We start from the raw sequence: 12,532 nt of genomic DNA on the forward strand, positions 1-12,532 counted from the left end.
GGATTAGTTTTGGGAGCTATTTTGGGTAGGTAACCAAGATGCAGGGGACCAGCATCTCCAGGAAGAGCCATTGGATAGTTAAAACCACCCTTGTTAGTGGCACAGAGGTGCTGGGTTAAATGCTTGGGTTGAGGTAGCATTATATCACCTTTTATATCCACAGTGCACTGGACAGAGTCACCATAGGTCTCACCACTGAACACCTCATAGTGAGACAGTTCTGCTGTTAGGAAAGCCACAAAGAAAACAATAACTGACTTGCTTCAGTCATGTCAATGTTCCTTATACAGAATGGCGTACAAGTAAGTGGCAAACAACCTTGGTCCATTTCAAACTGGATGGGATCATCTGGTGTCTTTGGGCTGTTTACTTCAAAAAGAGATGTATCAGGTGACTGGACGATTAAAGTTCCTCTGGATGCATCTGAATGAATTTCAGGATCAGATTCAGGTTCAAATTCAGATTTAGATTCAAGTTCCAATTCAGGTTTAAATTCAGCTGCAGGTTCAGATTGAGGAAGCATGACCTCCTCATCTTTGGTCTGGCTGACATATGGAGTGGGATCTGAGATCTCATAATGCAGTGCAGCAGGTTCCATTTCTTCATTGCATTTGGTCATCTCAACTTCAGGATCAGCCAAAAATCTTGGTGGTGGCACTACAGATGACCATTGATAGAGGAATGCTTTATTAAATGTGACTATTTTCAAAACGCAGAAAGACAGAACCAATTATGGCCACTGAAACCAAGGGCATGTTCAAGTAACAGTCAGAATACATTAAAAGAATAAAAAAGCTACGAAGAGCACACAATTGTTAGTTGTCACACAAACACATTAAGAAGATTAGAAGCAAATATTTGAAAATCACCTTGGTCTTGTACATTAAACTGGATGACATCGTCCGTTCTCACACAGTCGTACCATCCAGAGTTAGAGGGCTGTGCTGTCTTGACAGCCAACGTCCTCCTGGTACACTCCAATTTGATATGAGGCTGACTTTTTGAGACGAGCTCTACACCATCCTTGTAACAACACACCTTGGCATTTGGATCTGAGATCTCATCGTGCATATCAGTGGAGTAGTCTGCTTCAACCAGCTGGTTCTTCACAGTGTCTGGTAATGTTGAGAACATCACCGGTGGGTCTAAAGGTGATCCATTGCATTATTAAAGAATATACAGAATTAATATCCTTTATTAAAAAGTTATCTAGACTGCCTAATCTGTGAATTCTCAGACCATCTGCCAAGTAGCAAGTTAAAGTAATGCAAAACATGTAACATCTGTCTCAAATCACTGCCCATAAGTTGGATGCATGGTGAGAGGCATGTCCATAACAGCAATGCTAAGAGATGCAGACAACAAAAAAAGCTTGAATTTTTAGTGTGCATCTAGTTTTGCAAATGTGTTACTGGATGTACAAGTTTCTCAAAAAGTCACAAATCACCTTTGATATCCACAGTGAACTGGACAGAGTCATCAGATGTTTCACAGCGGTACAATCCAGAATGACTAGGTACAGCTGGATTGACTACCAGTGTCCTTGCATCTCCCTCTGACTGAATATCCAAACCAGTCTCTGGCTGAAGCTGTGTATTGTTGTGGAACCAGCGGACAGGGACTGTAGGATCTGAGACCTTACAGTGGAGTTCAAAGTGGCCACCAGCTTCAGTGCATATATTCTTCTCAGCTTCCAGAACAGCTGAGAATCTCACTGGTTCAGCTACAGATGATGGTTTGTATCAGAATCATCAAGAATTACAAGAAATTACCCAGATTAAAGGACCTATTGCTTTAAGAATACATCTACTGTAACAACTGAGTATACAAGAACATTATGACTGAAAAGATGATCCAAAATTGTAAAACTAAAGCAGAAAAAAAGGAGACAGAGGTTATGTACAACATAAAATCTTTTAAACATTTCTAAAGAATGTGACAAAAGCGCAACACAGAAAGCAGTGATTGTTAGTGGCATAATTGCAAGAAGACATAGAGTTAATTTGTAAGTCAGGAATAAAATCACCTCTTATCTCCACATGAAACTTGATGACATCATCCTTTGTTGTGCAGCTGTACACACCGGCATGAGATGGGTGTGCTGACTGAATACTGAGTGTTCTCATGCAGTCATCTGATTTGATGTCTACTCCAGATTCTACAAGGAGCTGATCCCCATCTTTGTACCACTGGACCTGTGCAGTAGAGTCTGAAATCTCGCACTGCAGAATAATGGGGCAGCCTGCTTCAATGCACTTTCTCCGCTTAACCTCTGGGACAGCTGAGAACCTCACAGGTGGGGCTATGGATATTTTAGAGTGTTTTAAGTCCCACTTTATGATTTTAATAGTCATTTTTTACATTTAGTTTGAAATATATTTTAACTTAATCAACATTGTCATTGTCTTGCCATTTGTTAGTTGTCTGGCAAAATGAAAATGTAACTTAATTCACTTGTAAAAATATAAATCACCTTTAACATCCACATTGAAGAGGACAGCATCACCCCTTGTCTTGCAGCTATACACCCCTGAGTGGTAAAATTCAGCTGATTGGACAAACAGTTCCCTCTTTGTGCCCTCGGATTTGAAGTCTAGTCCACTTTGTGGCAGTAGTTTCGCACCATCTTTGTACCAGGAGACCTGGGCGAGTGGATCTGAGAGCTCACATTGCAGTGCTATTGTTGAGCCTGCTTCAATGGATTTGTTCCTCTCACCCTCCGGAAGAACTGAGAACCTCACTGGTGGGGCTATATGTGTTTTCATTCAGTAGTATTTAGTAAGCTTTAGAGACTTGCAAGTGCAAGATTCTTTTATTGGACATATTCATTTGATTTTGAAAGGAGAACTAAGAACAAAAATTACTCACCCTCAACCTCCACATTAAACCTGATGACGTCATCAATAGCGTCGCAGCTGTACACTCCTGAGTGGGAAAAATCCGCTGATTGGATGACAATCCTCCTCATTGTTCCTTCTGATTGGATATGCAGACCTTCCATTGATTTAAGTTCAACTCCATTCTTATACCAACGAACTGGAGCCTCAGGGTCTGACAGCTCACAGTAGAGAACTATAGGGTTGCCAACCTCCACAAATTTGTTTCGATCCATTTCAGAAAGTGGAGTGAATTTTACCAGTGGAGCTGATTAAGAGGAATATAAAAGCCAGTACAACACAACAATTGTTAATATCCTCATAAATATATCTCAATGCAAGGAAATCAAAGTTAAGTGTTCACCTTGTATATACAAAGCAGCAGAATCTCGAATTCCGTAAGCAATGAAGGTGATCTCTGCTCCATTGTCTGTGTCTCGTACCCCACGAATGCGTAGGGACTGGTGTGTACGTGAACGTCTTATTGAGAAGCGGTCATCGTCTTGAAGCTGATTTCCATTTAGAAACCAAGTGCCTATTACTGAGGCAGATAGCTCAATGGTAAAACAGGCATCCTGGCCCTCTGGTACTAAAGCATCTTGTAGAGGTGCTTGGATTCTGGCAACTGGAACTAGAAAGAATGAGATTTGTTAGTGTTTTCTTTATATGTATGCAATGGACAGCCTTATAAAGGAGCTTACCAAGGTGAACTGCTCGAGGGAACTCTACATTTCCACTCCTTCCATATTTGTTGACACTGCATATCCGAAATCTGTAGTCTGCCTCGCATGGAACACTGTCGCCAAGAATCTCCACTGAGGTTGCAGAGTCTGTAGTCAAACACTGCAGCCACTCTTGTGAGCCAACCTCTTGTCTCTCAATTATGTACCCTGAAGGTGGATTCTTTCGAGAGTCTTGTGCTGGAAACCAGGAAAGAAGAGCTGCATTCGCTCGTTCTGTGTTTATCTGTACCCCAATTGGACAGCTTGGTGGACAGTGCCTTGCCGCTGAAATTAGCACAAAAGAAGAAGAGGTTTGTTAAAAAAAATTAATACATTTAGACATTATGGAATACAAGTGTTTACAATAATTCCAAAAAAAAGTTGTCATACCTTTCACCCGTAGCTGAGATGAAGTTTTTGATCTACCCACATAGAACATGACCAGACCAGAGTCTTGTGGTGTGGTGTTTACAAAGACCAAAATGTGTGTCCTTCCAAAAGATTTGAGAATGGTCTGATGGGTCTCCCTTAGCTCTGTTCCATCTTTGTACCAATGAATGTCCATTTCCTCGTCCTCCACCTCCACACAGAAGGCTGCATTTTCTCCCTCCAGGACATCAACTTTTCGTGGCAGCTTTCTTACTATAGTGCCTTAAAGAGAGTCACTTAAGTTATACAACTGCAAATGCTCATCAGATGAATTTGTTTTCCCAGACAGATGATGGCAAATAAATATAACTTTTTTGTTTTACCTTTGACTGCTACCTCTGCAATGCTTCTACCCCCATCAGCCATCTCGCATAGATAAATCCCATCGTCATCAACTCCAATATCACGAATTGTCAGTCGACGCTTTGTCCCCCACTCTTCCATCCCATATTTGGCTCCAGGCTGTAGTCGTCTGTCTTCTAAGTACCATGTGATTGGAACAGAGTCCTCAGGAACTTCACACTCAAGAACAGCCAAGTCTCTCTCCCATACTTGCAAGTCATTGAGTGGCTGTTTAAATCGAACAGGTGGCTCTGTTACGAGAAGGAAAGGACCCCAAAAGGAGAGTTTTAAAAGTTTTCTTTATGTCAGTAATGGATAGATCTGCATTCCCTCAGAGATACATTGCATACAATACCTACCCCACTGACAATAACCAGCACATGTAGTGTTTTGGATACTGATGTGCTGGTGTCCCCAGCATGCTTTTTAACAAGCTTAGCCAGCAAGACTTCCTTGATAGAACAGATCCACCAGACAAGCCATGCTGGTCGAAACGTTTTTCTGGTGAACTGCATGTTAACCTTTTATAACAACATCAGCATACACTAGCCTCAGTCAGCATGGATATTCATGCATGTGTAACCCCTCCGATTCTACTAGCACCGCTCTGAGCGGGGTTCAAACGGGTGTTTCCTTACTAGCTGGCTTCTGTTACACATGGAAATTCAAAGTAATCTAGTTGCTTTTCTTTGTCCAGTAGTGGCTTTGAGATAATCTGTAATCAGTAATGATGTTGCTTTTGTATTATCATACTATTATATTTTGGAAAGTACTGTTTGTACTGTATTTGTGTCTATTTTTTTCAATTTAAAACACAAAATTGAACATGAAACACAAATTTATTTGAGAATCAACCCTGCTTAAAGATATTTAGACTAGTTTTCAGAGGATGTATCTTTAATAGGAGGGTATTTGGTGGTGTTCAATGGTTTTTAAGTATAAACAAGTTTTAAAAAAATCTACCAGTGCAGTAAGGCTCCATTTCAAGAAAACATTTATGAAAACCTATTTTCTGTATTTTTAACCTAAGATTTTAGCAGTATTGCTATATTAAATTAAAATCCCATTAAGTTATTCTTTGTGGTGTATCTAGCTTTTTTTTTTAGGTTATATCTTGACACCACATCCTTGACATTATTGATGTATTTTTTTGTCTTGTCCGTGCTTGCTTTAGTAGTCATACCTTCGATTTAGCCTTGGTGACCTGAAACCCTTTTGAGCTTTATGGTGTTGCCTGGCTCTGATACAATATAGTCATGCAAAGCAATCAATTTTGACTGTTTGATGGTCCATGTGAGAAATATGAGCTTGCCTCCAGAGATTTCTATCACATGTGTGGGCCTCAGGCCTTTCAAAGCTTAAGTGATTTTGCAGATATAGGACTGGATGGAATCTATTTCATGTTAATGAGTTTGGCCTGGTCAGGTAATTTTAAAGCTCCCTTGATGCATTTCCTACAACTGAATCATCATAAAATTTACTGTTGATTAAGGAACCAAATGCTTGACACAACAGTTGGCAACTGGCTTATTAATTGTACAGGCCATTTAAAGTGTATGCCAAACTAATATATACTGTATAATGTTATAGATCAGGTGGTAAAACCATAAAATTGTATTGAATTTGTATTGTACTGTATTTATCGTATTCCAAATGAGGTGACTCTTACCTTTGACAATAAGGTGTACAGCACTCAGGGTTTGGCCTGCAGTGTTTGAAGCAGAACAGACATAAACTCCATTGTCCTGTTGTTTGCAGTAGAGAACTTTAAGTGTGAAGTAACCCTCTCTGTCTTCATACAGGAGATACCGTCTCCCAGACAAGATAAGTCTCCCATCTTTCCTCCATAATATTTCTGGTTTTGGCTTCCCAGTTACATAGCAACGAAACTTTGCATGTTTCCCTTCTGTCACTGCAAACATTTTCACTTTGGCTGAGTTTGGTAGTGGGTCATTTTTCAGCCTTGTTGCAACTTGCCTACCACTTCTCTGTTTTCCCTGATGTGCTTTCCAGTGGCCATTAGTGTATCCATTACGGTTCCCTTCATCTTCGTGTCCTGGTCCTGCATCCACCAACAGCACAGCCCCTGCCAGACTCTCTCCAAATTCATTCCTGGCCTTACACGTGTACACCCCTCCGTCTGGTGCTCTTGTTTTGAAAATCTTTAGCTGGAACCACCCTCCATCCTGATAGCTGATGGTGAAATGTGTGCTCTCAAAGATCTCATTCAACTTCTTGCCATCCTTCTCCCACATCACTTCTGGTCGAGGGTTTCCCCATAGCTTACAGGAGAACACTGCATCCTCTCCTCGTCCAACCCTAGTCGAAAGGGGCTTGATGAGGAAGCGCGGCTTGTTTTCCTCCCGAAATTCCATCTCCTGTGCTTCGCCTTCTACTTTCAAAGTGGCTGCTGCGTATGTCTCTCCAATGCAGTTCTTGGCCTTACAGATGTATTGTCCACTGTCCTCCATTGTCACAGAAGTTATGATAAGGTTGTAGACATTGCCATCCTCAAACACCCGGTATCTGCCCTCTGGGTGAATCTTCTCATTGTTTCTCTCCCATATAACTGCTGGTCTGGGATCCCCACTGATCTGGCATTTCAGAACTGCATCTGTGCCACTCTGTACAACCACAGGACGAGGGTAGGCCAGGAACCGTGGCGCTCCACCAAACACATCCATCCCTGCTCACTTGCCAACCTCCACTCAGAGGGACAGGCTACAGGCATTCAGTCTCTTTATTACTCTAAAAGAATTTTGTTGTCCAGCCGTTTATCAAGTAAGACTCTAAATCATAACACACAAAAAATACACTTAATGTATGATTTGATAATAACCAGCCATGTCATACATGTATATAATACTGCATGTAAATACCAGGGTTGTGCACCATTCAAAATTCCAGTTCAGATCCTGAATTTGAATTGATGTAGCAAACTATATTGAATTTGAATATAATGAAGAGCAATTATAATGAATTTGTAACATTATAATATTGGATTATAATAATAACATGTAACACGTGTGATTTCAGCCATTGTAATTTTTGTAAGACTATTTTAAAAGCATTAAAATTTGAAGTTTATAGGCCTTAGACATGTAGATGTAGTTAGATGTAGTCAATTCTTTACTTTTGAATTCCACTAAACCCTGGTAAATACAGTCTTATTGAATAACAACAGTCTAGAGGCCACCAATAACTAAATAGTCAGTCAAACAGGAAATCGTTTAATGTAATTAATTTAGTAAATCTGCAGAACTTATTTCAGCAATTTTCATGTTAGTTTGTTTATTGTATAATGCTGCCTTAAACTGCACCTGGGAAGCTTTGTATCTAACAAATTACTTTATTGTATGTTAAGCTCTGTTGTCTATAACAAATTCATTTTATTGAAATAGAATTCATTTTACTGCTCTGTTTACTGCAGAGTTGCTTCTTGCCATCGTGATCGTGGACACACCTCTTCCAACGTCAACTCATTACAAGTAAATATAAGTTGTTTGATATTATATAAAGGTCATAATTATTATATTTTAAAGCAAAATTACAATTGCCATCTGACATTTGACTTTTTGCCATCATTTACAAAAGTAATATAGTTCACTGTTGGTTAAAACTTTCAACAAGGAACACCTGACTTGACCTGTCATAGCAATAATTGTCTGTTAACAGTATTTTTTCTCTCATATCTTCTTGGAAAAAGAGAAAAATGAATAACCAAACTTTTCTTGTCCCAATAATTTTGGAAGACTGCATTAGCTATTTCTCAAATCTTCAACAATCCGCTGAAGTATACAGACTGATTAAAAACTAATTGTTGTGTTTGGGTGTTGGTATGTGCACTAGTGCGATTTGATAGTGTGGGCTCTCCCCAGAGAGCAAGGATACTATTACACTAGAGTACTTGATGCCCAGAACTTTCTTAGAAATTATGCCTTGTGTGAGAAGAGCGCTAGAGGTGTTCTGTCTTTTGGCCTTATTGCAACAGCGGCCACAACACATAACTAACACAGCTGGTGCTGTATTTCAATGGGAAAGTGCTTTATATAGTCTGCCCTAAATAAAGACCTGTGAGAGGGCATGTGTCAGGTATCACAAAGCACACCACAGAACATGCATGCACATACAACACAGGTCTCACACACTCACGCAGGACACACCCCATGGGGACCTCTCAGTCAAAATATGCTATGCCTCTCACACCCCTTTTAGCAAATGCAGTTACGAATTTAGCTGTTAAATGTCATTGTCAAAATTAGTTTGTTTGTCATTCGTTTCAGGAAAGAAACACTTGCTCTGTACTATTAAGTGATATCTTCCTCTGAAAATATCTGCTGCATATGAAGTAATCCAGATCATGTTGGTTTAATATGCCCTCATGATTGATTTTCTTTTAATGTGTGGCTTCTCAGTTTCAATCATGCTGCAAGTTTGGCCTCTGTGGTGTACAGGGGGATGTTTATTCGCTAGGGCTGGTTTATCTGTTTTAGGATGGCATAGCACATGAATCGCTTGTCTTGGGAATCTATGACGCACAACTAACTTCAGGAAAATGATCCGGTTATAAGTATCCTCCTCAGAACCTTAAACGTCTGCTAGTTATTCATCATGCTACACACATAAGTTTGCTACGCTACAAACAAGACAACAAAACATGATATATGTAACACATAAACTACTGGTAACACTTTATTTTGATGGTCCCTTTTGAACATTATGTTGACTATAAGTAACATTGCATGCCAGCTAACTCCCATTAGAGTATTAGTCTGCTTAATTTCTGATAACACTTTATTGTGATGGTCCTCCAACAGACATTCTACTGACTAGAAGTAACTTTGCAACTACATATCAACTTATTCTAACCCTATCAGTCTACTAATACTTTACTAACACTCTAATGAGAGTTAGTACACATGTAGGTGCAACATTACTTACAGTCAACAGAATGTGTTAAAGGGATCATCAAAATAAAGTGAAACCAAACTACCTTATAAGAATCTCCCTACAGCTTTAAACACTAATTCTATTAGTATACTGCATACTGTATATTTTCTTAAGAAAACAGGTGTTCAGATGTTCCACAATGTAATCAACATTGAAGAACACATATCAAAAAGAAAGGAAAAGCAGGTACTCTTATTATATCTCCAACTGTTAAAGGTTTAAATGTATAACATCAACAGTCTAGATCAGGAATTTCCCCTAGGACTTTAAAAGGAGATTAACCTCCTGTTTGTGCTCCTAATTTAATTAGACTGACCTTTGACCTCAGGGAAACTGCACTTTGTGACATTAACATATCCTACCTCTCTTCAGTCCTCAGAGACAAATGTCAATATACATTCCGCGGCAACCAGCTTCTCCTGCTTCACTGGCCCTCACTTCCAGCTCTAGTTTTTTTTAAGTTTTTTTTTTTTGTTACAGAATAATCCTTTTCCACTTCGGTAAGTTTGTTGCGGTATGTTCTCCTCATTAACATCTAGTCAGTGTCACCTGCCCATTTTGCCAAGGCTTTTAAGTGCCCCTTTTAAGAAGGTTTTAGCCTTATCAGACAGCTTTCCTTTGAACACTCCAGCAGTCCCACGATCTCTGTGGCGTTTAGTCCTGAGACACCCCTAGTGTTATTGTTCGTAGAAGACTGTTAAATGCTTTTGCAGCTGCTGCTGTCCCCTAAAAATACTGGCAGCCTCGATGACAGCAGTGAAGATAAGTCAGGCTCTCCATTCACTTGCTCGCAGTGGCTAAAGATAGGTTGGATTGCTCGTCCTGGGCAGATTGCTTGACTTACTTGAGACCTTGCAATAAAATCTAAGGAGAAGGGCAGCAGCCTTCTGACCTCCTGAAAACTTTCAGCATTTAGTAGAATGTTCAGAACCTTTTGTTTATGGTAGCAGTGTCAGCGTAGTCACCTGAAGGCATTCAGAAACCGTAGAGGATTCCTGGTAATGGTCATAATTTTATGGGATCTGTCATCAGCCTTAGTAGATATGTAGCCCTGCAAATGATTTAGACAAGTATGCCGATCACACGTACTCTGTTTAAAAACAACGACAACAACATATGATGTAAATGGCGTTGTGTCTGCTGTCAGCTGCGATCTGACACTACTGACATACAGTAGCCTATGGTGTTATTTTGAAATGCATTATGCATTTCATTGTCAGAGAAGGTACAGCAAAGTGTCCTCAATTAAGCTCAGCAACTGTGAAATGCCTCTGCGGAAAACATCTAAAAACGAAGCGTTCAAAGCAAAGATCCAGAGGGGTGCTGCGTGCACGTGTGATAAGGCTTATGAATGTGTGAGGGTGAACACAGAGAGCAGTGACCCCTCAGCTGTTTAGAGTCTCACGTCTCACAGGCTCAATGCTGTCTCCTCTGATTTCAGCCATTGGAAGTAATCTGATCTTACCCTGAACCCTGAAACCAGCATCCTGGCAATGAAACGGTTTGTTCAAGCCACTTTGTGAAAACCTGCAGGGATTAGCGGTCCTGTTTTCGAAACTTCTAAATTCCCCTAGCTGCTAAAGAAGATATTAGCAAGTGCATCGTTTCTTTGTGTTGAACCCTGTTGCAATAAGGACTCTGCTAAAGGAATAATTGTAAAAACAACACTGAGAGTCTGTTAATATCTATGGTTTGCTGATAAAGACCCAGTGAAAGAGCAAGACGACCCCAGTTGTTTTCCGTGTCTACATGTTCGTTCGAAACCGGAAGTTTGGGTAAAAGCTTTAGTTGTGTTAGATAGTAATATGATTTGCTGCAAGATGTAGGTGTATGAGGGGGAAAGAGTAAGACATTCTCATTCTTGAGACATGAATATGTGGTCTGTTTTCTTGGAAGAAATCATGGGTAACACTCTATTTTACAGTGTCCTTGTTACATATGTTACATTTACTTACCATAGTAATAACAGTAAATTATGCATAATTACATTCAACTAACCCTCAACCAAATCCTAATCCTACCCTAACCCTATACTAAGTACATGTACATGTTACTTAATATTACTCAGTACTTCAATATATAATTACACTGTAACAATGACACCTTAAAATATAAGTGTAACCAAAAAATGCATTTGCTTACAGGTGTGAGTCTGGAAATGTCCCGTTCAAACAACAGGTCAAGCCCATATTCTATTACCAGTAACCACAGCAACAGTGACCAAAGTCAAATAAAAAATGGCGATGTCCATGAAAGTGAAAAGTCTTATTATTATTGATATGACAAGAGTCCAATCGAATCCGGCAAATCTTCATTAACTAACAGCAGCTTTTATATCTGGAGCATTTGTGTTGCGCGTAGAACATAAAACTGATGGGTGCAGCTCCGGTGGAGGACAGTGACTGTTACCTAAAACCTTCAGATGACACACAGCTCATATATACGTTGCTGTAACATAAAGCGAATCTGAAAGTGCATCTCTGGAGAGCACAAAATGGCTTGCTCCCTCCCTCTGCTGGCGGGATAACAGCTGTCATTATCCAGTTATCTTATTTTAGATGCCGTTTTTCAACAATTTTGTTTGAAACCTTTTCTTTTTACCTCATGATTCTACCAAAGTAATAAAATATGAATCTGCCTATGATGTTTCTTTCTTATCAGAGTAATCTGTTTGCTGGTTATCAAACTCAGCTGAAATTTTCACAAAGTTCTTGTGTATCTGAGTAGAGGTAGTCTAATTTAGGAAAGTGTCGTCATTGCTTTATAAGCGTCTTTCTTCTGACTGGCTCAGACATGTTGTAAGATCTTGGCTGCTTGCCTGCCAGAACTATCCAAACGTATTTCTAGCCATTTGTTTACAAAGGTGGCCACTGGTCCGACAAGTGATATCTCCTTTTCTTAGAAAACACTGGTTTATCTGTGGTAACCAAGCATAATAGATAGAGGCACAGAGACAAAGAAATGTCAAAAAGTGTAAAACATTTCTACTCACAATGTTGTAAATGGTTTAAATCTGAGCTCCCCCAAAGAGGGAATGGCAGTAAACAATTACCCATGAATACTGGGCATTTATTTACATTATTGAGCATATATATATATATATATCACGTCCCGATTTGGAACCCAGCCAGACCCAGAGCAAACTTCAACCAAACGACCGTGGAGAAGTCACAAGAGCCCCCTGCAGATCAAGCAAAACCACCGGCCGTGACG

At 39.8% G+C, this 12,532-nt stretch overlaps 1 protein-coding gene across 18 annotated transcripts in view; it reads right to left on the reverse strand.

Annotated features, from left to right (window-relative positions):
- obsl1b (obscurin like cytoskeletal adaptor 1b) overlaps nucleotides 1–10,014 on the reverse strand; it is a 30,409-nt gene extending 20,395 nt beyond the window's left edge. For 4 of the 18 annotated variants that reach the window (XM_084121556.1, XM_084121553.1, XM_084121555.1 and 1 more), the window contains exons 1-13: nucleotides 9,682–10,014; nucleotides 6,039–7,158; nucleotides 4,351–4,620; nucleotides 3,989–4,249; nucleotides 3,578–3,883; nucleotides 3,241–3,507; nucleotides 2,869–3,144; nucleotides 2,474–2,749; nucleotides 2,027–2,302; nucleotides 1,448–1,723; nucleotides 870–1,145; nucleotides 319–657; nucleotides 149–220 (exon numbers count right to left, since the gene is read on the reverse strand). In XM_084121556.1, the coding sequence (XP_083977682.1) occupies nucleotides 149–220; nucleotides 319–657; nucleotides 870–1,145; nucleotides 1,448–1,723; nucleotides 2,027–2,302; nucleotides 2,474–2,749; nucleotides 2,869–3,144; nucleotides 3,241–3,507; nucleotides 3,578–3,883; nucleotides 3,989–4,249; nucleotides 4,351–4,620; nucleotides 6,039–7,053 (3,910 nt within the window). In that variant the 5' untranslated portion in view covers nucleotides 7,054–7,158; nucleotides 9,682–10,014. Of the gene's footprint in view, nucleotides 1–148; nucleotides 224–318; nucleotides 658–869; nucleotides 1,146–1,447; nucleotides 1,724–2,026; nucleotides 2,303–2,473; nucleotides 2,750–2,868; nucleotides 3,145–3,240; nucleotides 3,508–3,577; nucleotides 3,884–3,988; nucleotides 4,250–4,350; nucleotides 4,621–6,038; nucleotides 7,159–9,681 lie in introns of all 18 variants that reach the window. The other 14 variants (XM_084121551.1, XM_084121548.1, XM_084121547.1 and 11 more) reach the window with 11 other exon arrangements.
- Nucleotides 10,015–12,532: the final 2,518 nt, after the last annotated feature.

The sequence above is a fragment of the Abramis brama genome (genome assembly GCF_963993115.1).
Source record: "Abramis brama genome assembly, chromosome: 8".
Lineage (NCBI taxonomy): Eukaryota > Metazoa > Chordata > Actinopteri > Cypriniformes > Leuciscidae > Abramis > Abramis brama.